Raw genomic sequence first — 27,209 nt, 5'->3', positions numbered from 1 at the left:
TACAGACCCAACTGTAGAAGAAGAGGTTTTCTTTCCACAGTGACACACCTAGGGTGGAATCCCAGAGACCTTGTGGGAAGTGCTCTTTCAAACCTTAACATAGAAGTAGTCACCCAGTCAGAGATGCCCATGTCTCTCAGAACCCAAGCTTCAATGGCCAGGATTTTAAAATCCACAAGGATTCATCCTTGATGGTTGATATATGCCATAGCTATGCCACTGTCTATCTGAATCTGACTCAGATGACCATTTATCAGGATGGCCCAACACTGCAGACAGCCGAATCACCTGATTCTCCAGGATATTCAGCAGGAGACAAGACTAACTAAACCCACTGCACTGACAAGGTGGGCAGGACTCCTCCCCAGCCCAACAGGCTTGCATCTGTCAGAAGGATCTTCCAAAAGATGGAAGGAAGGACTTCCTCAAATCTAGCACCCGGATTTCTGAGCCACCAAGCCAGGGATAACCTGGCATTTGGTGCCAAACAGGAGGAAATTGGTGATGCACAGGTAATGTGATAGAGCACAGCAGGGCTATAACAGAGACCACACCTTGGTGAAAATAGCCAGACTGTTAGGGGCCCCACAGCAAACCGTAGGAGCACCAATGCTCTGGAACAGGGGTCTTAAATCTTAACCAAAAAGGGACAATTTACTGTCCTTCAGACCAGATTGTGGCTAGTGGGTGTAAAAAATGCCCCATCATTAGTTTTAATGGGAGAAACAGTGCCCCCCATTGATGGGGCCAGTGAGGGGAATGGTGCCCAATCATTGGTGTCAGTTGGTGGAATAGTGCACCAAAGGCCAGATAAAAGGCAAGCAAAGAGCCACATTGGGTCCCCAGGCAGCACTTGGGTGACCACTGCACTGGAAAGATGGGACATGTTGGGATGCATCCTTAATGTTCACCAAAGCTTAAAAAAAAAAAAAAAAAAAAAAAAGTTTCCAAGGTGGAGGCAATGACCGACCTGGTGAAAAGAATTTTTGAGCTTGAATGACATCTGTGGAAGAAAGAGTGAGAGGGCCGGTGGCCTCTGATCAGAGTCAGCAAATAACTGGGAGATAGCCATCAAGTCTTGCATGACTAATAAAAACCTCAACCAAGAGGGCAGAGGAGCCAGACATCCTGCCAGATCTAAGACTCCAAAAGATGAGACACTATGAGCAGAGGATAATAGATTACAGACTGCATCAGTAGGCTGTAAGCATCTCTGGAGCCCATAGTAGGTTTCGAGTTGGGGACACTTAGCACAGCAGGACTATCTCCTCGTGGCTAGAATCAGACATGCTGCCGGGAAGGCCTCAGCTACTCAAAACCCAGGCATGCTGGTAGTGAGAGCGGTTTAATGGGCTCACATACATTTTTTTTTTGCCAGTGTTCAATCCTCCTGCAGGCAGTAGTATAACCCAAAGGCACAATGTCACAGTGGACAAAAAGAAAGGTCATCTACAGGGGTTAGCTACAGCAATTTGTGCAATACAGCACTGGACCCTGTGTTTAAAGCCCACCAGGGACTCTAGCTGCTTGGGGTTTATATGGGTTTTCCTGCATTTGTCTAGCTATCCTTTAACATAAAACATAATGTTGACTGACTTACTCCCAATCTGTCCATATTTTATGTATAATGGGGACAATACAGGCAGCAAGGACTATTAAGAAGCAAGATTAATGCCCATGACAAATCCACACATTTGCACTTGATTTCATTTTGTACATCTTGTTTTTTTTTTTAGATTTCTTTTTTTCTTTTATTATTTTGAAACAGAGAAACAAAACACTCTGGGGAAGGGGGAAAGAAGACAGACATCAGGATAAAAATTATTACAACAGCACCTGGAATTTTAGGCCTGCCTAGGAGAAACACAGGCACTGCCACAACACCACAGGAAATAGCTACTGTCTGACACGGCCCAGACAGTCCAAACTCCCGACTAGCGCTATAGGTCCAGGTCATAAAAAGTGTCCAGCTCTTCATGGAACAAGTCCCACTCATCCTCTGAGTCTGTTAGGTCTTCGTCAGCGCCTGCCGCCAACAGCATAAGAAGCATTTCGCCCAGTTCAAAGGTGACCATGTCATCCTCATCGTTGTCAAAAGGATCCCCACCTTCACGCTCTTCAAATTCCCAAAACCGGTTCCTACGTTGGGCCTGGAAAAGGTTAAAATGGAATTAGGTAAAAAGGACCACAGGACATTGATGTTCAGCCCAAATAAATATAAAAAAATAAATAAATAATAATAAAAAAAAAAAAAAAAAAAAACAGTATGCATCAGGTAACTTTACAACAAATTTGTTTATTTGCCTAGCTAAATACATTTATAACAGCCAACCCCCAACTCTGGGATCAAGTTCTCCCTTCCATTTGCAACCTAGCCCCTACCCACATGAAGCAGCTCTGCAACCTAAATCTGTCTGTGCTCAATGATCCAGGTCCTCCTCAGTGATGGGCAGTTCCCAAATGCTGCAGAGCGCTGCCACAGAACACAATGCTCTCTGAAGCATGCTCCTGTGAGTCTAGGGCAGGGGGGGGCAGAGCCCCGTTACCCTGAGGTCACAGAAGTGGGTTGAATGATGCTGAAAAGTCACTCAACCTGGAAAAAGGAGCTGGAGATCAGGTGATTAAAAGTCACCACTTTATTTCAATGGGGAATCCATTAGGGTAAGGCTTTTATTTTCTGCATAATATCAAAGAATGAGCTTGCTTGGAATTCCTATTATAGGTTCACAAACAGGGGGGTAAGTAACTCCTTAGAATCTAAACTACAACCAGAAGGGCTGCATGTGCATTGACGCAGACTAAATTAGCAAGCCTATTTTAAATGGACTGTTAACGTACAAAAAAAAAAAAAAAAAAAATAGTGCAATGCACAGAGCATATGCATATGTCATGCAGATCACCGTGGATATATGTTGGGGTGCAATCAATGCTGCAACACACAACTAGGTTTATTAATGGTGACGAACATTAATAAGCATTTTGGCGTTAACAAACCCCAAACTGTTTTTATTTTTTGTTTACAGTCTCCTTTAAGGAAGGTATTTCTTTTTAACCACTTGTAGCACCCTCCTAGGTAGGTGCTAGTGAGAAATCATTTTTTCAATATTTTTATACACATACATATAGCATTTTTTAGCAGAGACCCTAGAGAATAAAATGGCAGTTGTTGCAATATTTCGTGTCACACTGTATTTGTGCACCGGCTTTCAAAGACAATTTGTTGGGAAAAAAAATACACCTTAATGAATAAAAAAAAAAAAAAAAAAAAAAAAAACGTAAAGTTAGCCACATTTTTTGGGAAAAGGTGAAAGACGTTACGCCGAGAATTGCGATACTCATTTTATCCAGAATCGTGCAGCTCTAATAGAGTGGTAACATTTTATGGACCAATCTCTTCCAGTATGTAATAGGTGTGGTAGGCTTTTTCAAATAGAAGATGAATGCCTTACAGGCATAATAAAAAAACAAATTTAGCAATGTACATTGAGCCCTAGTAGGCGCCAAACCCTCCAACAAGTACATACTTTTTTTTTTTTTTTTAACCACTTCAATACAAGTCACGTTTACCCCCTTCTTGCCCAGGCCAATTTTCAGCTTTTAGCGCTGTTGCATGACCACGCAATTCTCATTCAAAATGAAACACTGTACCCTAAACCAATTTTTTCTTTTTTGCTAAATGCTAAATAAAAAAAAGACCTAAAAGTTTGAAAAAAAAAAAAAAAAAAAAATTTTTGTTTAGGTTATACAATTTTGTAAATAGATACGTTTTTTCCTGCACTGATGAGGCCGCACTGACAGGCACTGGAGGAGGCATTGATGGGCAATAATGGACACTGGTGGGCGGCACTGGTAGATGGCAATGATGGGCAGCACTGATGGGGAGGGCACTGGCGGGATCCCTGACTACCGATTGCCATGGTGGGCATCCCTGGGGTCATGGGTGGGCATCCTTGGTGGATCTAGTGGCACCCCCCCCCCCCCCCCAAGGGTCTGCACTGGTAATCAATGCTCCGATTACCAGTGCAGGATCCCCCCCCCCCCGGTCAGGAGAGCCACAGATGGGCTCTCCTCTACTCGTGCCTGTCTGGCACGAACTGAGGAAAGCCGATCGATGGCTCTTCCTGTGTACTATGTGACCAGCTGTGATTGGACACAGCTGGTCACATGGTAAAGAGCCTACGTCAGTGGGCTCCAGTGTTAATTTTGGCAGCAAATTTCAATTTAGTTTTAGTCTTAGTCTTAGGACTAAAATGGCATTTTAGTTTTAGTCCCATTTTAGTCTTCTGCAAGTGTTTTAGTTTTAGTCGTATTTAGTCGACTAAAACTCCAGTATATTTTAGTCGACTAAAACGCCCTACATTTTAGTCGACTAAAACTCATTTTAGTCATCTATAATCAAATGGGTGTAGTTCAATTGTAATTTGTAATGCATTATTTAAGCATTTCTCTACAATTTCCAAACTCATTATATACTACTGCTGGTCCTGGAGTGAAAAATCTAATATGTTATTATTTATGCTTTGAGCATGCACCAGTGTTAATTTTTGGCAGCAAATTTCGATTTAGTTTTAGTTATAGTCTTTTGACTAAAATGCCATTTTAGTTTTAGTCATATTTTAGTCTTAAGACTAAAATGCCATTTTAGTTTTAGTCGTATTTTAGTCATCTGAATTGTGTTAGTCGTCGAAAACGTTTTAGTCAGTTTTAGTCGACGAAATTAACACTGGTGGGCTCTTTACCGAGATTGGAGATGCGGTGTGTCAGTGTGACACCGCAGCACCGATCGCCGCGCATTATCCTGCCACTGACATATGACGTCCGGTCAGGATAATGCAACCACCTTCCCGCGGTCATTTGCCTATAAGGCGGTGGGAAGTGGTTAAAGCTGCTCATATCTGGTCCCACGCTGAGCTTTCAGCGGCGGCTTTGCAGGTACAGAGGCGGCAGCCGACAACGGAAGCCCCATAGTAACTATGGGTTATGACACTTTCCAGCCAATGTTGGTTGTTTCCTCTGCAGGGCCTCCGCTGCTGGAGACTGGACCGGAGCAGCTTAAAAAAAAAAAAAAAGTGTATGTATAGCGATTTCTTCTCTACAGGGCTAGATAGGTTACTCTTCGATCGTGGATGCCTGCAGATTTAGAGATTTTAGTGTTCCATTGGACTTCTACTTTAAGGGAGGAAACAAGAAGCAAAAACAGATATAGCATTTATATGTGGGGAAGAGGAAAAGTGACACCTGGTGGCCATTTATATATTTTCACATGCCTGATATTACCCTTTTACCTATAAGGGTCCAATCATCTGGCGAGCATTTAACTTTTTTCTGAACACTGCACGGAGGACATATTAAAGATTTCACTTCTTTCTTAAAATTTGCAGACGTAATCAGTACAGGAATTTGGGGGTTATGACTAAGCACTGGGAATATATTGTTTATAACTGACAGCATGCCTTGAATGTAACCATTTTGGAAAACATTTACATCCTGTGGTACACCCTTATGGATGTTGCAAGAAATAAATTACTCACTTCAGTCCCAGCTTCTGGTAGCCACGAGTGGCGTTACCACTCCTCATTGCTCCCCCCTCCTGACCATTTGAAACCTCACAGGAATGTATTCCTGCACTGGGCTGGGCATTTGAGTGCCCAGGTATCCAAGGAGGCAGCAGTCGGCCATGGTATTGCTACCCATGCCTCCTAGGAGCCGGGACTGAGGTTAAGTATTTTTGTTAATTTATTTTTATAACCAAAAGTGTTTTTAGTGTTAAAAATTTGCATAAGCAACATCAATGCCGACAAAGACATGCACCTATGTTGAACATATACATGTTAAGACATTTTTTTTAAAAGCGATGTATGGGTATTTAAAAATGTTTTAGGCATACTTACCTAGGTGGATGCTGCATCTGTCCCCCGGTGCCTCTACACTGAGAACTGAGCGATCAAACACTGCCAATCGGTCAGTTCTCACAGCACCATGAGAAGAGAGCTGCTGACTGTTCGTTAGCAGCTCCCTTCTTGCTCATTGGAGCGCTGGGCTATGGAGGGGGCGGATCCTGACTCTGGTCCTGATGACACCCGAACCTGGATCTGCTCTGTGACGTCAGCAGAGAGTGGACTTCATCCCACACTCTGCTGAAAACGGGTCACAGAAGTGCAAAACGAATTGTTATTCCGTCATCCACAAGAGAAGTACAGCCAAACAAGCTTTGGCTGTACTACAGCAACTTTTTCTATGGCCACTTTACTTTGGACAGGGAAGTGGACCTTGGAAGGTCCACTTTAAAGTAGAGCTGTGGCCAGGCTATGGAGATTCAAAAACACACTGAACACATTCTTAACAAGCAGTAAATTAACTTTAAAACAAACCCTTGCTGACATCTAGCTGCAGCCATTGTGGAGTAATTTAGTCTGAAAATTCTGCAGCTAAGGCTTCTCAGTTTTACTTTTACTTGGTATATATCTGGGCTCCCCTTCTTCGCACTGACTTGGCACTTCTGACAGCCTTCCAATCACTAATTTAAACCAAGACCTGACTTGAATGACTTCACATTGTCTACTGTAAATTTTAGGGTGTTTTGCTCCCCAGTACCTGCAACTACAGGTCAGTGAGTGCTCGTTTAAATCTTAAGTAGAATTTCTGCCTATCCATAACAAGGCTTAAAAATGTCCCCCCTTACTTTCTTCCCACCCTATGTAAAAAAGATCTGTATACCTAAATAAATAATGTCAGGCTGCTTGTATGATCCCGCAGCTCCAGTACCTATTTTAGGGAGTGCTCAGCAAAGGCTGGGAATGGCAACGTCAGCCATAGGCTCCCATAGCACAGTTGCTGTTCGGCATTCCCTCCTCTCCTCTGCAGCTAAGAGCTCACCAACACAGAGGAGCCAGAACTGTGGGATCACAGGCCAGACTTGGCTGAAAAAAAAGGTACGTGTACAGATATTTGTTACACAGGGCAGCATAGATAGGAGGGAGTAGGGGGCATTTATAAGAATAAATATGTTTAGACCTCAAATACACTTTAACCTTGGTTAAAATTATTATATAGTCTGACACCTACTTGGTTGCATGAACATCTGTTGAAAAAGTAACAAGCAGAAATGTTAGGGGTCCATCCTGTAAAAGAGAATGCTACAAAAAAAACAAAAAAAAAAAAAAAACACAGAATGTAATGTGGGGGTAACGTACCCGATACCTGCTGGACATGCCCCCTTTTTGACGTGGCTGTGGTTCTTCTATACGGCCATCAGGGTATGCGTGTTTGTAAAAACAGTTGCCTCCAAAGGGGCAGGTTCCGCGGCCTTCGTCAAAATACCGGCAAGATTTGTTGCTGGAAACAAACAAGCAAGCCTCTCAACTACAAAATTGGGACAACATTCATTACCATGTATAGGAGGATCAGAAAAGGAGTATTGTGTAGTAGATTCCTGGCTTTTTTTTTTCCCAGTGGGTTGCAAGAACTCCTAGGATCCAGTAAAATTACAAATATATTGCATGCATGCTTTCCCTCCCCTTGGAAACATTAATATGTTCATTATTTTCTAAGCAATGGGAGATAAAGACTAGTTCAGCCTTGCTGGTTTACTAAACACTCCAATCATGTAATAGAATTGAGGAGCATGAGAGAAAAGTTCAGTATAAGAAAACTGCAGGGCACCCCGGTTGTGGCAATTGTTGCCGACATGTCTCTCTTGCAGTTTAAATCAATGATTACTCATTCTTGATACTGTACTGAGTTTGATACCTCTGTTTTTTTTCTTTTTATATATCTTACATATGTTGAACCACACTGAGTATGCCTTATGTATGTATTTACTGCATTTTTTGGCTAACTCAATAAAATTAAAAAAAAAAAATGGCAGGGCTGATGACATTTCTTAGAGTTTCAATGTCACAGGGGCACCATGTTGTCAGCTCACTATAGCAAGTTAGAACAGACTGGATTTTTGGCAAGAGCAACTTTTTTTTTTTTAAAGAAAAAGAGCGGTGCATGTAATGCAAAGATGAACTAAATGTTTTTTTTTTTTTTTCTTTAATCTGCCCAGACCCACACTTAGACACTAAAGGCCCGTAACACATGTGCAGATTGTCGGCCGAAAAGATTCGGCCGACGACTGATCGGCCGATTTTCGGCTTGTTAGTATGATGCTTCCGACAGCCGACAGCGCACTTTCGGCCGAAAAGAATCGGTCGTGCAAGCATTAACATTTTTGTATGCCGACACCAGAGCGGCCGATTGTTCGCCAGTCAATACAGAATTCGGCCGACAGACAGCAGATTTGCAAGACTGGGCATGCTCAGAAAAGAAAAAAGACAAGGAAAGTTAACCATCACATGACATCACTTCTGCAGTCGGCGGACAAAATTCTTGTGCAGTCTTTTGCACTTTTCAACAGACACGACAGCCCGGGGACAAAAGACGGCCGATAGTTCGGCCGACGATCTGCACGTGTGTACAGGGCATGAGACTTAAAAGTGAGTATGTCATTTACTAGCTCTATAAGGCTGACAGTCCTTAATTTTTTAGATTTTCGAACCATGTTTGCTCAGGCACGACAGGTCAATAATTGAAATGGGCTGCTGTGCCCACATTTAATGCACCATTTTTATACTGCAGCAGCCATGCTGTTTCCCAGCAGTTCCTGCATCTTAAATTGCACTGAATTTTAGAAGCATGGGGGTGCCAATTAGAATAAATGGAAGCCCCACACATCTGTCCTTTAAAATACAGGAAGACTCCCTTTAGGAAACCATGGAACTGTTTACAACCTCCAAAAATGAAGCATTAGCTTTCATTTTTAAAGCTACCTGGCTACTGGGACTCATCCAGCTTTGACCTAAAATCATGCAAAAATAAAACATAGCATGTATTCAGGTCAGACTTTCTAAATCTCTCCCTAAGTAGACTGCATCAAAGGAGGCAGAAAGTGGAAGAATATTTACCTCATAGCCTCCTTGTACTTCTGGATTAGCTTCTGCTTCTCCTCTTTTTCCTCCACCCAGTATTCGCTAGGAATGACAAAGTTTGATGTGATTCGGCACTCTGGACAGGACCTGCATAGGAAAAGCACAATATAAAAATAAAAAAAGCATTCCAAAAGCAGCAATCCACACTAAAACCGGTTTTATGCATGATCACATGAAAAGCAGCACACTGTAGAGGGATTAGTGTGGCACCTGCAGCAACATTTAGGAAAATTAAGGGATTGGCACTAACAAATTGATATCCTATTCATGACTATTCAAAAGCCGAACTCCAGCCTTCCCTTCAGTACAGCACTGTTGTACAGGCTGCTGTACAGAAACTGCTTACGTGGATTTCACTTCACGTTGAGCTGCAACAAGTCAGATTTGGCTGGAGGACACCCAGCATCGCCTAGCCCTTTCCCCCCCCCCCCCCCCATCTAGCCTGACTGATCCTTGCCCACCCCTTTAAGTTACTGTGTTTCAGTTCTATCAATCATGGAAACTCAGCATCACATGTGCGCATTATCTAGGGCAGGATTTCTCAACTGGGGTGCCGGGCACCGATCTGGGGCACCCTGTATGCAAATGCAGTTTGCTTCGGTACGCTGACTCCTTCAGACTGACATCCGAAAAGGAAGGCATTTTGAAATTGGCATAATTTCTGTCATGAGCCAGGATTTTGAGAAAAGTACTAAGGCAGGGTGCTGTTAGGTTTTCAGAAAGCTATGTACAAAGCCCCTCCCACCAACCATGATCTGCCTGCATTGCACAAAGAAGCGTAAAAATACCTTTAGCATGTATGGGGGGATAACAAGAGGAGAAAAAAAAATAAATAAATAAATAAACTTCAGTATAAATACTTGGCTGTCTCTGGTTTTAAGACAGAAATTTTTTTTTTTGCACACAAAAAATGATTTTAGGCCTGCAGATTAAACTCCCAAACATATTCTTCTGAAAACAGAGGCCCTGGAGAATAAAATGGTGATCGTTCCATATTGTCATTTTCCAAATGTCACACACTACTAGTGCAACAACAAATTCAGTAAAGTTGGTTTTAGGACGCACAAACAAAATATATTACCTATTTTTGGTAGAATATAAAAGACTGCAAGTAAACAGATACCAAACATGTAATTTCCTTTGTGTGCGCCCGTGGAAACGGCGACAGACTTCAGTACCGAAAAGGTTTCAAGGTGACACTTTAAAAGCTCACCAGTTTAGAGGTCATGAATAACGACGATATGCAGCGACGATATGCAACATCAACGCCTGTGTTTAAATAGGTCTTATTTTTAAACACTTTGTTTTTATAACACTAAATTTGAATCACACAGGGAACCAAAAGTTCCCCATGCATGCGATCGCATTTTGTTGTAACAGGTTCTCCTGACACCAGGGGTCTACTTGACCCCTGAGGTCTCATTTGCCTTCCACTAAAGGTAATGGAGCACAAATCATTCCACATGGATAGCTGTACAGCTAGTCAGATTTAGCAGCCAGCCGTGTGTGTGGGTGTGTGTAAGCCCCTCCACTGCAGCTGAATTATGATGTATGTCAGTGGCAGCAAAAGGGTTAAGGTGGATGTGAAGCAGACTAGAGGGCTGCATTGGGTTTGGGCTCCCGTGGGACCCAATGCAAACCTTTGCGGGAGTGGGCGGTTTTACCTCTGCTGCGGGCGGTCAAACAATTTTGCGCAGACCCGCGGGGAACGGTGCAATTTGGGGTAACGTATTTTCCGGCATATAAGACGACTTTTTTTATAATAAAAAAAATACCCCAAAAATTGGGGGTCGTCTTACACACCAGGTACTGTAGCTTCAGCTAGTTCCAGAACATCCCCATTAAAAAGGTTAGCCTGCTGGATGTGTATACAGTACCTTTGGCAACTTACAGAATGTCCCTGTGCTGTAATACTCTATGTACAGTGCTGAGCCAATCACGGCAAGCGGTGTATTCAATTAATGCATACAAAGCCTGCTCGGATTGGCTGAGTCAGAGAGGCGGGCTTATACAACCTTTGCCAATCCGAGCAGGCTTTGTATGCAATAATAGAATACACAGCTTGCCGTGATTGGCTCAGCACTGTACATAGAGTATTACAGCACAGGGACGTTCTGTAAGTAGCCAAAGCTTACTGTATACACATCCAGCGGGCTAAACTATTAATAGAGAAGTTCTGTATGTAGCTACAGTACATATTAGGGCACATCCAGCAGGCTAAAATATTTAATAGGGACGTGATGGCTCCACTGATGTTATGAAATGGTGTTGCCTCAGAAGAGGGGGTAGTCTTATACAGCAAGTATAGGGCAAAACTGCAGGAGTGGACACAAACATTTCAGGAGTGGAACACAAACATCGCGGGTGGTCCTGGTCATACATTCAGCGGGTGCGGGCGGGTTTAATAAAACAGTCCCGCGCAGGGCTCTAAAGCAGACCTCTAAATATTTGCAATCTCAGGCCACTATCAAATTTACAGAATATCTGGGGTGGGCATAAAATATTCTAAGTGCAGGTTTATAAGGTCTGATTATTTGCAATAGTTACAATTATAATCATGTAAAGTAAGAATAGGGTATGTTTAGGGATACAAACGGAAACATATTTTTATTCAGTCTGGAGTGTTTCATGGTGTGCTGTTCTTCCTCATGTGCTAGCAGGATATTCACATACATGACCAGAATACTCACTTTATAATCTTGCTCTCAAACTGTTTAGCGCTCCTCCACCTTCGTATACACTTCAGACAGTAGGAGTGGTTACAGTTTGACAGTATGCCAAAACGCCTCTCACTGAGGTTTGTTTTTTCAAATACCACCTCCATGCAGATGCCACACACAATGTCCTTACTGCGCTGGATGGCAAACGACAACTCCATGTCTTTCTCATGCGCCTCGATGCAGGACTAGGTGGGGAAAAGAAAAAAAGGTTAACAGAGAAACTAGATCAAAATTACTTTCACTTTAAGTTATAAACTATTTGCACTTGTACCTACAGGTAAGCCTATAATATGGCTTACCTGTAGGTACCGTGAATATCTCCTAAACCTACACGGTTTAAGAGATACTCACACTGCATGCAGTCGGTGATGTCACTGGAGCATGAGCTCTAAAGGGATAGCGTGCTGTTCCTTCAGAGCCCAGTGCTGCGGTCTGGCCTCATCGCAGCGCAGCCAATCCCACAGTCTGAGCACCCAGAAAGACGGGGTGAAGATTTAATCCCTCTCAGCAGTGAGATCACGCTGCTGTAAGCCTGTGTAAGTATTTCATAATGTGCTAGTATGTGATGCATACTAGCACATTATGCCTTTACCTTGCAGGGTTTTAAAAATAAATAATTCTATATTAAATATTGGTGCGGTTTAATATCGCTTTAAAGTATTACTAAACCCAGGACCCTGCATTCACTATACCTGCTCTCCCACAGTACACAGAACATAGAAAAACAATTATTTTAGTAAATATAAACTGCTAAATACCCAGTCAGCGGTATATACCAGTCTTGTGGATTCTATCAGTGTCTGGTTAAAGCTTGTAGGAGTTTTCATTCTCCACTGACTGTCCTATGAGGCTGCATGGCTCCTGACCCCCTGTCTGGGCAGTACCGATGGGCCCTGTGCTAACATGCACCCTCCCAAAAGCAAAAAAGAAAACAGATCAAACTGAGCAGGTGCCTCCAAGGCTCTGTTCTATCAGGAGATGGATTGGGGAAAATGGAAGAATGGGAGGATCAGAGAAGACCGGATCAAACAGCCTTTACACATTGCAGAAGACTAACCCCTCAGTTTACACAGTGAGTATAATAAGCATGCTTTACTGCATATACAGACTGATTTTACGGTTGTTGGTTTTAGTAACATTTTGGAATTTTCCATTGTCATCTCCATCATTTCGGATATCAAATTCATGGCAGTGTTTCATATACATAGAAGTATATGTATTTTGGCATTTATGGGAAGCCTTTTGGCAAAGGCTTTATACTGACCAACACTGCATGTGCATTGGTTTCCAGTTCTGACACACTGCACTTTGTTACATTGTACAAAATATCAATTTAGCATTCCTTTACTATGCACCACAAGTAGTCAGGAAAACAAAGCAATAAAACAGATCAGTAGTGTAAAGAGGCGTTGCTGTAATCTGAAACCATTACCATATTTTGCTGCCGTATGATGCCTAGACAACATTAGCCTTATAGCTCTATATATATATATAAAGAAAAATTGCTGGTAGGTAGTTCTATTACAGGAGAGACTATATTTTACAATAAAAGCTCCCCTTTTGCCTTTTAGCAATATTTTGTCAGACGGTATACATTGCCATGTATTAGCAGCTAAGTAAACGCTCTTGGTATGCTTTGGATGCTGGGATAAATTCACTCCCATGTGCAATAATTAGGTCATCCTTTGCCACCCAATGAAGATGGGTGAAAATGCCAAACCCCTGATCACAGCCAGATGAGAAAAGGTCATCGGCAGAAATGGAAAATCAAAGGAGATAACTGATGCTACATCGCTGAAGGGAGTGCATTGGCAGGCGAGTTTGCCATAGCATGCATCAAACATAGTAGATAAAGCTATGGTGACCTGTAGCAGGCTTGTAAACCTCAAGTGGTTGTAAACCTTAAACATTAAAGAACAAAGCACATCCCTCTAAAGTGTGTACTTGTCTGAGTTAAGAGCCATTTGCATCTGCTGCTTCATTCCTCTTCTATCAGCATGAGTCACTTCTGACAAGTTTTCCTTTGATTGACAGGGGAGGGATCTTCACGTAATTGACAGCCTAGGCTCTGCTCCTGTGTGCTGTATGAAGGGGGGGGGGGGGGTTGGTGTCCCTTCCCTCCAATCAGCTCTCAGAGCTTGCATCACTGAGCAGTAACTTCAGCTCTCCGTCCCCTTTTTCCTGACAGCTGACAAGCTTTATACATTTTGGACTTTGAACAAGAGAAGAGAAGACTGCAGATAAACCGGTTTAACGTATGTTGGAGGATTTGTTTCATCTCTGGGTATCACCTGAGGCCAATCACTTCACTGGGTAGGTTAAGTGTTTACAATCACGACCCCCTATTCATAACAGACAGTTTCCGTCTTAACATAACTCTACCCTAATCATGCAAAGTGTGAATGGACCCTCAGAGGTAAAGGACAGGAAAATCTGAATTTTATCTTCTACCTACTGAAATATTTCCTCATTCGATTTGACAAAATTTAGGTAAGCCAGAATTAAATTTTAACACATCTGCCCTGTACCTTATTGTGTTCCGACCTCTGAGACATGTCAGTGGGGTGAAGGACCTGTAGCCCGCACATATCGCATGGGTCTCCATGCAGGTAGACGCAGTTCTCTCCATAGCGACATTCCCCCACCGCGGCATAGGGACAAAGCTGCTTCTTCAGTTCAGGGTCTGCCGGCTGCTCCTTATTTTCCTCTTGTTGTGACGTTCCCTGAGTTTCAGTGTCTGAGCCAGACGGAGCTGGAAAGAAAAGAATTCTCATGTTTGATTCACAAATTGTATAATTTACAAATCACCCTGACCATGAACTCTGAGGAAAGCATAGCAGTGGCTGCCAGATGGGAGAGACTAAAGGCCCGTACACACGTACTGATTGTCGGCCGTAAATATTCGGCCAACGTCCGATTGTCGGCTTGTTAGTATGATGCTTCCAACAACCGACTGCGACTTTTCGGCCAAACACATCTGGTGTGCAGGCTTTAAAATTTTTGTTGGCCAACAAAGAACGGCCGATTGTTCGTCAGTCAGTACAGATTTCGGCCGACAAAAATGTGATGATCAAGACTGGGCATGCTCAGTGAAGAAAAAACACACGAAAAGTAGACCAGAACATGACATCACTTCTGCAGTTGGCCGACAAAATTCGTTTGCAGTCTTGAGCACTTTTCAACCAACAAAACAGCACCAGACAAAAGACGGCCGATCGTTCAGCCGACAATCGGTACGTGTGTACGGGGCTTTAGTAAGCAAAACTAACAGATATATCATCATGAAAGTGAAACCCTAGCCTATAGTTTTAGCTTGGGACAGTGTGAGGAACGGTTCCGTTTCTTATTGTGCACTACTTGGGGTGAGTTACCCACACTTTCTCCCCCCGGGGGGGCCTACAGTTAGTGACTAAAGGCAAAAGGAAAAAAAAAATCTGATATAGCCAATTCAGTTTGGCCCAGTGCATCTCCCCACCTAATATTTAATATGATGGGTGGCCACTTTGACTTAGAATGAAGCTTGGGAGGCTAAAGGTGGTGGGACCAAACGTGAATTTTATAGGAAAAAGGCCCTTAAGGAAGCTGAAATTCCAGCGAGTACTGGCTTTCCCTGAGCATGGAAGAGAACTCCAGTACACCCCTGCATGTAACTGAGGAAGATTTTTGCAAGCAACTGTGAGATAACATTGGCGACATCTCACAGGATTGGGAACAGGCAAGAATACGGACAGACTCACAATAAGAGTTTACCTAGTACCATGCCAGAGCACAACTGTCCCTCTCCCCTGCTGCCCTACACTTACATTGTGCTGGGCCCAAGCATGCTTATGTTATTACCGCTGCCTCACACAAGTGTGTACAGAAACAGGTCTACCGTGGCTAACGCTTGAAGTGGGAAAGGGCACAGTACAGAGCGCTCACACTGGTGAAAAACTGGACTTTGAGGGACAAACGTGCTTGAGAACACTACAGATTGTCTAGCGTGAGTACACCTTAAAGCTGCCCATAGATAGATAGAATTTCAAATGAAACATCTCAGAAAATTTGTTTGTTAGTCTAAAGATTTTATTTGCTTTTAACATTTGACTTTGCAACGAATAGACCTTACAGAAACAAACACCACATACACCGTTAGTGCCGGTTCACACTGATCCGACTTGTCAGGCCACTTGTCGCCTGACCAGTAGCTTCCAATGCTGTGCAATGGAACCGTTCTAATCAGTGCAACTCAAGTCGCTCCGACTTAGAAAAAGGTTCCTGCACTATTTTTTTGCAAAGTCGGAGCGACTTGCATTGACTTCCATTATGAGAAGTCTTTGCAAGCCGCGCCGAAGTCGCGGTGCAACTTCAAGTCGGATCAGTGTGAACCGACACTTAGAAAGGTGTTTATTTAAAATGTCCCCATCACTGTGGTCAAAAATCAAATTTGACCCACTAATAAAGAGGAAAAAAAAAACAAAAAAAAAAAAAAACAAAGAAACTTTCTTAGAGCCTTCTTTTCTTTAGCATGTTTGCTCAAAATTCCACCCGTCTATGAGCAACTTAAGACTGGCAGAGGGGGCTGAGGGAACTACGATATAAGTAACTGTACCAAAGGTGCAGCTACACTTCAAACACAGGCAGCTTCAGATGCTTGTTTGCACACTAATCCACACAATATGCTAAAAATCTGCAGGACTGGATGGAATACAGCTGTGTTACCCGACTAATAAAAGCACAGCTGGTTTTTAGTGTATCAGATATTTCTAAATTATAGAAAGATGAATACAGGCATTGCAATGCACCCGCTTTAAAAGCTGACAGATTGCAACAGGTCACAAGTACTCTAAAAGTGTATTTCTACTTTTGCAGCCAAATTTGGATAACACCTACTTTATAGTCATTTATATTTATACAGCCCAACTTTGAAAAAAATATATATATTTTAAAAAAGCTTACCTTTTTATATGGTTCAGACCTGTAAAATCCCACTAGCTGCCAGAAATATTTCCTGTCTGTACTGTAAAGATCTTCAAATGGGAGCTTTAACTAGATTTGAACACTGTGGGGTTGATTTACTAAAACTCGATTATAGCTCACCATAAGACCAATCAAGTTTACAGCAGCCTTCCCAGATTCTTTAGACTCCCTGGAGAGGGACATTGGAGGGTATGGGATGGACCAGTGACTAAGCGCTCTGGTTGTATATGTTGTGTGATTAAATGCCCCAGCCCCTCTCCATGCCTTTATTAGGACCACGGTGGATTGAAATTTCTCCCAAGGCCCTGGTGACTCTATGCTAACCCATTCCCTATTGATAAACTGCATAAACTGGCTCTATAAAAAGTTTTGAATTAAATGCAATTCGATCCCCTGCACGGACGATATAGCTTCTGAACCGCTCATAGGCGGCTTTTTTGCTCTTCTATATATGGGACCATCTCTGATTTTATAACAATTTTGTGAATCCTCTACACTTACCCTTCCCTGAAGAAGCCAAGTAGGCGAAATGCATTGGACACCCTTACCTTGCGCCACTATAGGGTATTTCTACATGTACCTGTGTGGGTAAGGTGTTACTAAGAGGTCCACATATGTCTATTGTCTTTATGTGCATGTTGGTTTTTGTCGAACTGTACTATTGATGTATAGTATTTTACTAGATGTATTCTCAATAAAAGTATATTTTTATATACCTTTGTTTGATCTCTGTCTCTCATAGCGGTTGGTCCAGCACCGATATAGCCCTCTTTACAGCCTACACATTTTTTAACCACTATCAGTATACACTGATCAGCATTGCAGCCGACCAGCTGCAGCGGCTGATCAAATTACATTTTTCTAATAGACCACTTGACAGAAATCTTCTTTCAAACAGGAAGGTTCACACATGGATTGACCCTGATAAACTGTCCAATTTCTGATCCATGTGTACCCAACTTAACAAAGAGTTAAAGGTTTACACGCTTGGCTTCTTGCATTGTATGTTAAATGAGAGGTAACTCCTCGAGCTTGAGACAAACTCACTGACGGTACTCCATGCAGTCAGCCACGATACCTTCTAATGAAAAAAAAAAAAAAAAAAAAAAAAAAGAGAAACAACTTTGTGTTTTTTTTTTTTTTTTAAGGTGTGCTGTGTGGAAGAATACACAGCCAACATATAATAGGGTTTTCTTAAAAGTGACTGCAAAAGTGGAGATATACTTGAAAGAGTACAAATTAATAAATAAAAATGGAATACTGAAATGGTTTCCTTGAATAAAAAAAAAAAAAAAAAAAAAAAAAAAAAAAAGTTACATCCCCAAGAAAGAAGTTAAGCACTCAAATATTACAATAGAAAACTACCCATATCATAGTGGCAAAAACAAAGGCACAATTTTCATAGCCCCACCCACATTCTTCACATATTCTCACAAACTTGTCTTTATATGCATGCCACAGATCATATTACTGAGCGGTAAAGTAAGAGCACAAAAGACTGAGGATTTGTGTTGTCTCTACAAAAGGCAAAAAAGCAGAAGACAAATATTACATAAAAATCAGGACAAAAAGGTTATTCCAGCTTTGATGGACAGCAGCAAATTATAGTGCGTGTCCAGCCAAAAAAAAATGAATTCTATATATATATTTTTTATTTATAATAAATATATGTTTTGGAGGAGATGGATTAAGACCGCCGTTGGTTCGGTAAATTCAATCGGAGCTTCCTTAGAGAGATTTCTCCTCAATTTGGCTATCTATGGCTGTTCCCACTGGAAAGAAGTCGATCCAATAATAGAGGCTTGAGAAAGGGCCGGGACTGCCATGAAACACGTAACCACACCCCCATGCATTGCACGTGTGAGGTAAAGAACTGCTTGGAAGTTTTCCTGCATTGCTCAGCTAATGACAGCCCAGGAGACCTAGAGACCACCTTTCCAGCCACTTCCTTGCTCCACTCTGCCCACATTCCTGCCAAACTCTGCTACAAGATACCTGCCTCGCCAACTCCAGTGGACATTCAATCTCAGGGCAGACACACCGGACTCTCAGTGCATACATCTGCATTTTTAATCCATTAAACTACACTTAGAGATGGTGCCTTCTCTCTCTCCCCTACCAAACACTCTACTACTGCCTCCCACCAGCCACGATCCGCCTACATACATAAAGAAATGTAATAAATAGAAAGGTTTGATTTTAAAAATGCATTAGCATGTTGGTGAGAGGAGAGTAGGTACTAAAATATAAGCAGATTTAACTTCAGCTGTAAAGTGGAAAAAAACATTTACAAGCAGGAAGGCATTTTATTGGAAAAGAGGCTATGTCTATTCTGCAATAAAAGCTTCTCATGGGCTAGCTGGTGAATTTTTGTACAATGCACACGGAGCAGTGCAAAATTGTAATGCTGCTTTTGCCACAGTTTTGAGAGAGGGGGAGGAGTTATAGAAGATGCTCAGATCTCTTTGTGGCATATAAGATTATGGAGCATATTGTGGAGGAGTCTTGTTATCATTGTTGTAAATCTATTTAAAAATTTTAGGTTATGCAAGCATCTCACTAGCATCACCGCAATTGTTTTCCAATTTTTTTTTTTTAAAGATGCTGCAGTTTTGTATAGTATGAGATTATGCTTTTTGGCTGAAGTTTAACCCTGATATTTTTTTTTTTCTGTACTGTATGAAAGAAGACGCCCCCCTCCCAAATGATTACCACGTCCGCAGTAGAGTTGCCCCGGTACAAACTCCACGGCATTGACCCAGTCTTCAGATTGTGAGACCCCTGTCTCCAGGTCACTAGCTGCCAAGTCAGCTGCCTTACTGTTTATGCTGCCGCTGGTTTCCGGGAGAGAGTTGAGGGGGCAGATCAGTGCTACAGAGGTATCGCCGATAACTTCTGGCTTTAGTGGTTTTGTGTGTTCATATCTTGGAGAGAAGAACAAACAATTTAGAATGGTGCATCTTTAGGAAGAGGTAAAGTTTATCTAAAACACAAACATTTAAACCAAACATTTTGGTGCACATTTTTCACATATGTCCTGCTCTCAATTAAATTCTACCAGCAAGGGGAATACACAGACATTTTCTGTCTTCGGGTGACAACTCCTACTCTGCTTAGCTGCAGTGTTGTCACCCTTTCCTACATACTACAAATTGCTACAACTCACTGGAGATTCTTTGTCCTGGTGATCACTGTCAAGAAAACTGAAAGTGAAGGAAGTGCAAACATTTTTAGTTGTCAAAACAGCAATAGAGGGGAAATTTTTCAATGGAATATCCTCGCGCTCTGTTGCGTCTTCAGGACAGAAGATAAAGGAATATGTTTAGCAATTGGACAGAGATAATCTAACTGGGGTTGTAAGCCTTACTGGGGAAAAACAAAAAGTTTTAGCTTTAGGCATATTTCCACAGGAATTTAGGTTTCATCAGCTGGCATTGTTGATTTATTTGAAGGTGCAAGCTTTCCTTTCATGTTACTTAACCACTTGCCATCTGCAATATTATATATATATATATATATATATATATATATATATATATATATATATATATATATATATATATATATATATATATATATATATATATATATATATATATATATATATATATATGGACTTCCAAGTGGTTAAAACTAGCTCACAGCTGCCAGTGCAAAGTTGTAAAGCATACCACTGGTGCCCCTCACCTGCAGTGGTCTCCATAAGCACAGCACCCACGTTGATAATATCTGCAGATCATACTGGAGCGGCTGGTGGAGAGATCGTGTGAATAGCGGCAGTTGTTTCCTTCTTTGCAGACGCCGTGCATAAAATATCTGAAATATACAAGAATTTGTGGATTACTACAACTATAGAAAGAAAAGAAAAGAAAAAAAAAAAAAAAGACCTAGTTTGGCATAGTCCGTACATGCATTCACATGACATTCACTTTCCAATGGATAGGGAGAGGAAGGGGCCATTTATTCTGTAGTGAATGCAAATGTGCTTACAGGGAACGTGCTGATCGGAGGTCGGAGCAGAGTGAGCAGAGAGATTACATCATCAGCCTTCTGCTGCCTTTTAACTATCCAGTCAGCAGGAGAGAGGATACCAATATACCAAACACAAGTCTACTGCAACAAAGAAAGTGGTATCATCCACTCGGCCGGGCTTTCTGGCAGAGCTGTGTATATCTCAGGACTAGATGGACAGACATACAAGTCCTTTTGCAGGTAAAACAGCTGCCATATATGCATTTCATCTGTGTATTTACCGGTTTGTCTGGAGTTCGGTTCTTTAGGTAAATCTGAGTAAATACAGGGGCAAAAAATGCAAAACTATATGGGTTTTCGATTGGACAGAAGCAGCCAAGTGAACATCTAGACTCGCTGAAAAAAAAAAAAAACCACTATACTCTGGAAAAGGTCATTGAACTGTCTTTATTATTTTTCATTATTTATAAACCTCTTTATTATAAAGTCTCACTTTATACATCTCTCCAACTAAAAACCATTACAGCTTCCCTTTAATAGCACTTGGTAAATAGGTTTCCACTTTCCACACCACAGATTTCCTAATCACTTCAGCTTTGTTCCATATTTTTGGAGGAACTCATTCTGATACATATTGCCCAGTGAAGCTGAATAGGTTAGAGGCCAGGATCATTTTTTCCTGAAAATAGCCTATGCAGTCAATGGACCCCAGTAGTCCTTACAAACTGTGCAGCTTTGTAAAATGCACCACTTCCACAAGCAGATCTGTTAGTGTGGTCATTTTGTACCCTTCTTCCTACAGTAGTTACAGGACACTGAGCCGACGCACAGCATGCCTGTAGTCCTATACAGCTTGTAACATGCCCATCTGACAGATCTCACATTGTTGAGAGAACCTTTTAGGCACATGGCCTCCGCTTGACCCCCCCCCCCCCCCACCCACCCCGTTTTCAATGTTCCAGTGGGCAGAAAGAAATAATTCTAATTTTCCCATAACTATTGAATAGGACACCATTCCTGAATGGTCACATGACCTCCCTGCCCACTCATCCCCTCTAGGGAAACAGGTAAAGCGCAGAAAATAAGGCAAGAAGCAGCATAAGTACAACGTAAAACAATTTTAGCACAGCCCAAACACTCACTGCTGGGGGCTGCAGCCGGTGCAGTTTGTGAATTCTGCCTTGGCCATCTTCCCAGCCCCCAGCATCACTCTACTGTGTGTCTGAAGGTAGCCCCATTTCTCTGTACATGAGGATTGCTCATTTAGCAAGGGGCAATCTTCATAATATATGCAATAAAGCCATCAGAGGTAGGAGCATAAATAAATGTATGTGCAAGCATTGGGTCTTCTGCTCTTGGGGAAAATTTGTTGGAGTCACACTATCAATAGAGCAGCTGATCCTCATTATTCAGTCCTCAGAGCTCAGGGAGGCAGAGGAGGTACAGTGGTCATATGACTGTCTGTGATCCTCATCAGCTCGGAGTCTCCACTCCTAGCTCTGAGCTTAGGGTGGCAGAGAAGATACAGTGGTCTGGTAACTGTCTCTAATCCTCTATGGACAAGAGACATAGCCCAACAGCCCTCAGAGAGCCAGACTAAATACAGTGGCCACATGACCGCCTCTGACCATCACTAGACAGGAGTCTCTGCCATCAGCCCTTGGAGATCAGGAAGGCAGAAGGGAAAAGGAATTTACCCAACTGTCCTGAATCCTCAGACAGAAATCTCTGCCCCCACCTCCAGTGCTTGGAGCTCAGAAGGGATATAACCGCCTGGTGACTCCCTTAGATCCTCATTGGACAGGAGACTCAGCCCCCAGCCCTTAAGGAGCCATAGGGGATACAGTGGCTGCCTCTGGTCCTCAGGCAGGAGTCTTCACCCCCCAGCATTTAGAGGGGATAGAGTGGTCAAGTTACAAAAAAAAAAAAAAAAAAAGAAAAAAAAAAAAAGAAAAGGATAAAAAGGTATTTGGAGGGAATTTTTTTGATTTCCAGCATGTTTAACCACTTGCTAACCAGGCACCTATACCCCCTTTTTGACCAGGTAAACTTTCAGCTTTCAGTGCTGTGGTACTCTGAATGACAATTAGGTGGTCATGCAGCACCGTACCCATATGAAATTTGTGTTAGACATATAGAGCTTTTGTTTTGGTGGTATTTAACCACCACTGGGTTTTTTTTTTGCTAAACGACCCCCCCCCCCCCCTAAAAAAAAATAAAAATAAAAACACACAAACTTAGTTTCGGTTAAAGAAAAATGCAAATAAGTAATTGTTTTCCTTCACCGATGGGAACTCATAGGTGCACTGATTGTGTGCATGTTCCCTATCAGGATTGCCAGTTAATAGCTCTTCAGCTGAGACAGCGCGAGGAAAGTAATGCCGATAATCAGCAATTCTGTTTACACTGTGATCAGCTTTAATTGGACACAGCTGATTACATGGTAAAGTGACATTGTGATTGGTCCTTTACCATGATCAGCTGTGTCCAAAAATACATATCACCATAGTGAATAAACATTCAAGGATAGTCAAATAAATACATAACAATTTTTATGTATTTTCTATCATTTAAATGAAAAAGTCCATATATGATTCCACACGTGAATAACGTCCTCAGTGAGTTTAGGAAAGGTTCCTCGCCACCCACATGCAGATGCACTATACACTCACCAGACTTAATTCACCCCATTACAGGGAGTCAAATTGCGCATATGGGAAAATCCAAGATGTCATACATGAGGTCACAGGAATGAATTCAAACTGCTGTGGTCATCCATTCAATATGTATATAAATAGCGTATTCAAAGCTCCAGTGTTGCCATATAGAGAGGGAGAGAAAGACCCCTGAGGACGTCAGACAGACTGACGAAACGGCGTTGGGTGGCGTTTGAGATACATCAATTCAGCTGGAACGCAAACCGATGATTCCTATACAATACATGCTGATCTCTGTCTTTGATTCAAGTGCAATACAACCTTTTTTAAATAGTTTAAACCATGAGATGGTTTCTACCTCATTATATATATATATATAGCAACACTTGAGCTTTAAATACGCTACTTATTAACATATTGAATGGATGACAGCAGCGGTTTGAATTTATTCCTGTGGTCTCATGTATGACATCTTGGATTTTCCCATATGCGCAATTTGACTCCAGGTAATGGGGGTCAATTAAGTCTGGTGAGTGTATAGTGCGTCTGCACGCTGGAGGAGAAAAACCTTTCCTAGATTCACTGAGGACATTATTCACATGTGGGATTATATATGGATTTCACAATTATGTATTTTCTATCATTTAAATGAAGAAGTATTTGTCTATTCACTATGATGATATGCATTTTATGATGTAAGAGCGCGGTTCCTTTTCACGGTATAAGTGTTTTTTTTTTTACACTTTATAACCCGTAGCTCTTTATTTTAGTTTGTTTTTTGGTTATTGATTTGCGCGGGTTTGGAACCTATTGGGTTCCTATGTTTTCTGTTAGGATGCCAGTGTCTAGAAAGTTGTAATGGTGCATAATAAAAACTCGTAGCTTTATAACTAAAAGGCAGGCTTCATCCACCTGCTAGCTTGTATACAATTTTTGTTAAATTTTTAGGCATTTTGCCAAGGCACCCCTGAAAAAACCTCAAGGCAGCCTTGGTTGAAAAAAAAAAAAAGTTGCTCTAGGCTCAGGTATCTGCTTTCAGAAAAAATTTAAATAGTTTGGGGGTTTTATGTAATCTTCAGGGCCAAAATTATTTTTTGAACATGTGCGAAAAAAAAAAAAAAAGTTCTGGCTGTGAAAGGGTTAGAGAATATGTTTACCTTTGGAAACCTATTACAAGTGAGCTTCGAAAAAAAAAAAACTGGCCACTAATTCAGAGCAAATTTGTCAAGCCCTGCACTAAAAGAAAGCTCTACCTGTAACAAAGCAATAACATGAAATTAATTTGGGTGCAGAGCTGCATGACTAAGTAATTGTCAGACAAACTATCACAAACACTGAAGACCTCAATTCTGACAGATAAGCCAATCCATGAAGCAGTTATGGGTATTTTTTTCTAATCTTCATATTGACAGATTTGCACAGAAGTTCTCAATGTTCGTTTCCATTTCAGTTTGGAACTTTGGCTTTCCATGTGACACCTTAAAGTCAACTTGAAGGACAAAGCAAACAGACCGGCTTTGATACTGACCACAGAACTAGAATATACTTACCGCCCCACTGCTCTATTCAGCTACAAGGATACAATCTATCCAAGGTCTATGTAATGGTGTGGCTCTTACACAGGGATAAGAACCTTCTCTGCTTCCATGTGACAGCTCAGGGTGCCAATTACCCACCAGCATCACAATGGCGAGTGCGGAGAACTCATATCAGCTGGCGGGGGGAAAACCTTACGTAAGCAGGCAGGCAGCTTCCCAGGGACTAGAATGAGCACCCAGGCACCTCTCCTGCAACCAGCAGAATAAGACAGGAGCCTCTCTGGATACCATCATGAGCACTCAGGTGCCCCAGGGACGAATGTGAGCACCTACATTTTCTTTGAGGTTAGAGTAAGCACCACGCTTGGAAACTAACGTGCCTGCCTGAGTTACAGAGACTAACATAAGCTCAGGTGCCAATATGGACTCACCTCCCAGGGACTAATGCGGCACCCAAGTACCCCCTCCAGGGATTAACATGGAACCCAAGCGCCCCATGGGGACTAACATTGGTGTGCCGCAGGGGACCAATATGGGAATTCAAGTCTCCTTCCTGGGATTATAACGGGCGACCCTCTGAGGACTAATGGAGTCAAGGAACTAATAATGCACTGAAACACCCTTACAGAGGACTAACATTGCCATCCTGCAGGGGACTAATATGTGCACCCCACCAGGGACAAACATAGATGCCCAACTGCCTCTCTAGGCAATAAATGTGAGCGCCCCATGAGGGACTAAGGCTCCATGTACACGGGACGCTGGAAATGGTCGTTTAGGAGCAGTTGGGCGTTTTTTTCAGAAGCCCCTGAACCCATCTACATTTTATCTTATCTGTCCATGTACACCAGGTCGTTTACAGTCATTTGCAGGCAGTTGCGTTCAGGGACTTTTTTTAGAACACAATTATTTGCGTTCGAACGTGTGTTTCCCGGCGTTTCAAACGCACAAACGCGTCTAAACGCGTCCGAACGCGATGACCCGCGTTTAGCGTTCGCGTTTTTCCATTTTAAAAGGGGAATAATTTTTTTTGACTTCTAGGAACGCTTCTAAACGCAAATGCCCCCAAACGCCGCTAAACGCCCGCTAAACGCGGGTACAAACGCGACTGAACGGACGTTTCAAACGTCCTAAAAATTCCAGCATTCAAAGGGACTTTTAACAACGTCCCGTGTACATGGAGCCTAACATGGGCATCCAAGAGCCCCTCCAAAGACTTAACTGGGCACCGTTCCAGAAATGTGGGGATCTTAAGGACCTTACAGGGGACTAACATTGGTGTGCCCCAGCGGACCAATGTGGGCACCCCACCACCTCTCTAGGGAATAATGCGAGTGCCCCATGAGGGACTAACGTGGGCATCCAAGAGCCCGTCCAAAGACTAACCTGGGCACCCTTCCAGAAACGTGGGGATCTGAAGGTCCTTACAGGGGACTAACATTGGTGTGCCCCAGCGGACCTATGTGGGCACCCCACCACCTCTCTAGGGAATAATGTGAGAGCTCCACCAGAGACTAAAGTGGGCACCAATCTAAGGAATAACATGAGCACCCCTTCAGGAACTCATGTGTCACCCAAACGTCCCTATAGGGACTAAAGCGACCAGCCAAGTGTCCCTCTAGTGACTAGTATGAAAGGCCAGGTGTATTGTATTGGACCAATGTGAGCAGACAGGACCAATCTCTAGAGGACTTATAAAGAAACACGAGTATGAGTCACAACACATGACAATCCTCAGGACACAATCAGCAGAGGGTCCCTAGAAATGTCCCCCCTCCCCTCGTCTTCCCATAGCTCCGCCCACTCCGACCTCCTACCTGCAGGTCACCTGCCTTGTCCAGCCGCCCGCGGGGGGATTGTCCGGAAATGGGGGCAGCGAGCTCTTCCCTGCTGCCACTGATGCCAGAGCTACAGGTGCCGCCGCTGCCTCCGCCATTCCTGTTTATCCCCCCCCTCCACAACACACCGGAACTTCCGGGATCTCCTGCTTCCGGCGGTGGGCGGGGCGTTCCCACACCAAAACTTCCGCTGGAAAGAGAGCCGAGGTGGAGCAAGATTAAACCACGCCCCCAATTCTGAAGTGGTCGGAGTTCTTGGTAAGTTGGAGTTTTCGGCAGAGCACGGACGTGCTTGGTTTCCCACCTCTGCGAGGGATGGAACGCTCTGCTTAGCCCCGCCTACTAGAGTGAGAGAAAACATAGCCCCGCCCCGGGCGAAAGCTCCGCCTACCAGCATACTTTGGTGACAGACTATTGGCTGGCGGAGGTTGCTATATAGGGGAACCAGCTGAATAAACACACAGATATGACCAATCAGCTTCTAATTTTCATTTAGCCTACCCACACTGATTCCTATTTCACTGGAAGTCACACGGTTTTAAAGCTGCAGATA

The 27,209-nt window shown here is 42.7% G+C and overlaps 1 protein-coding gene across 2 annotated transcripts; it reads right to left on the bottom strand.

Annotated features, from left to right (window-relative positions):
• Positions 1-1,719: 1,719 nt before the first annotated feature.
• Positions 1,720-26,817, bottom strand: MKRN1 (makorin ring finger protein 1). 2 transcript variants are annotated; one of them, XM_082252785.1, is made up of 8 exons: positions 26,636-26,817; positions 20,339-20,467; positions 19,364-19,575; positions 14,221-14,444; positions 11,663-11,877; positions 8,949-9,059; positions 7,194-7,335; positions 1,720-2,150 (listed from the first exon to the last, which is right to left on the bottom strand). In XM_082252785.1, exons 1-8 carry the CDS (start codon positions 26,752-26,754, stop codon positions 1,941-1,943), a joined length of 1,362 nt encoding a protein of 453 aa, XP_082108911.1. In that variant the 5' UTR covers positions 26,755-26,817; the 3' UTR covers positions 1,720-1,940. The 2 variants fall into 2 exon arrangements, with proteins under 2 accessions (XP_082108911.1, XP_082108912.1); XM_082252786.1 differs by having other exon boundaries at positions 19,472-19,575.
• Between the last annotated feature and the right edge of the window lie 392 nt (positions 26,818-27,209).

Source organism: Pelophylax lessonae, assembly GCF_965119305.1.
Source record: "Pelophylax lessonae genome assembly, chromosome: 4".
In the NCBI taxonomy this organism is placed as follows: Eukaryota; Metazoa; Chordata; class Amphibia; order Anura; family Ranidae; genus Pelophylax; species Pelophylax lessonae.
Note: the sequence above shows the minus strand (reverse complement) of the source record. Positions and strands in the feature narration are given on the sequence as shown.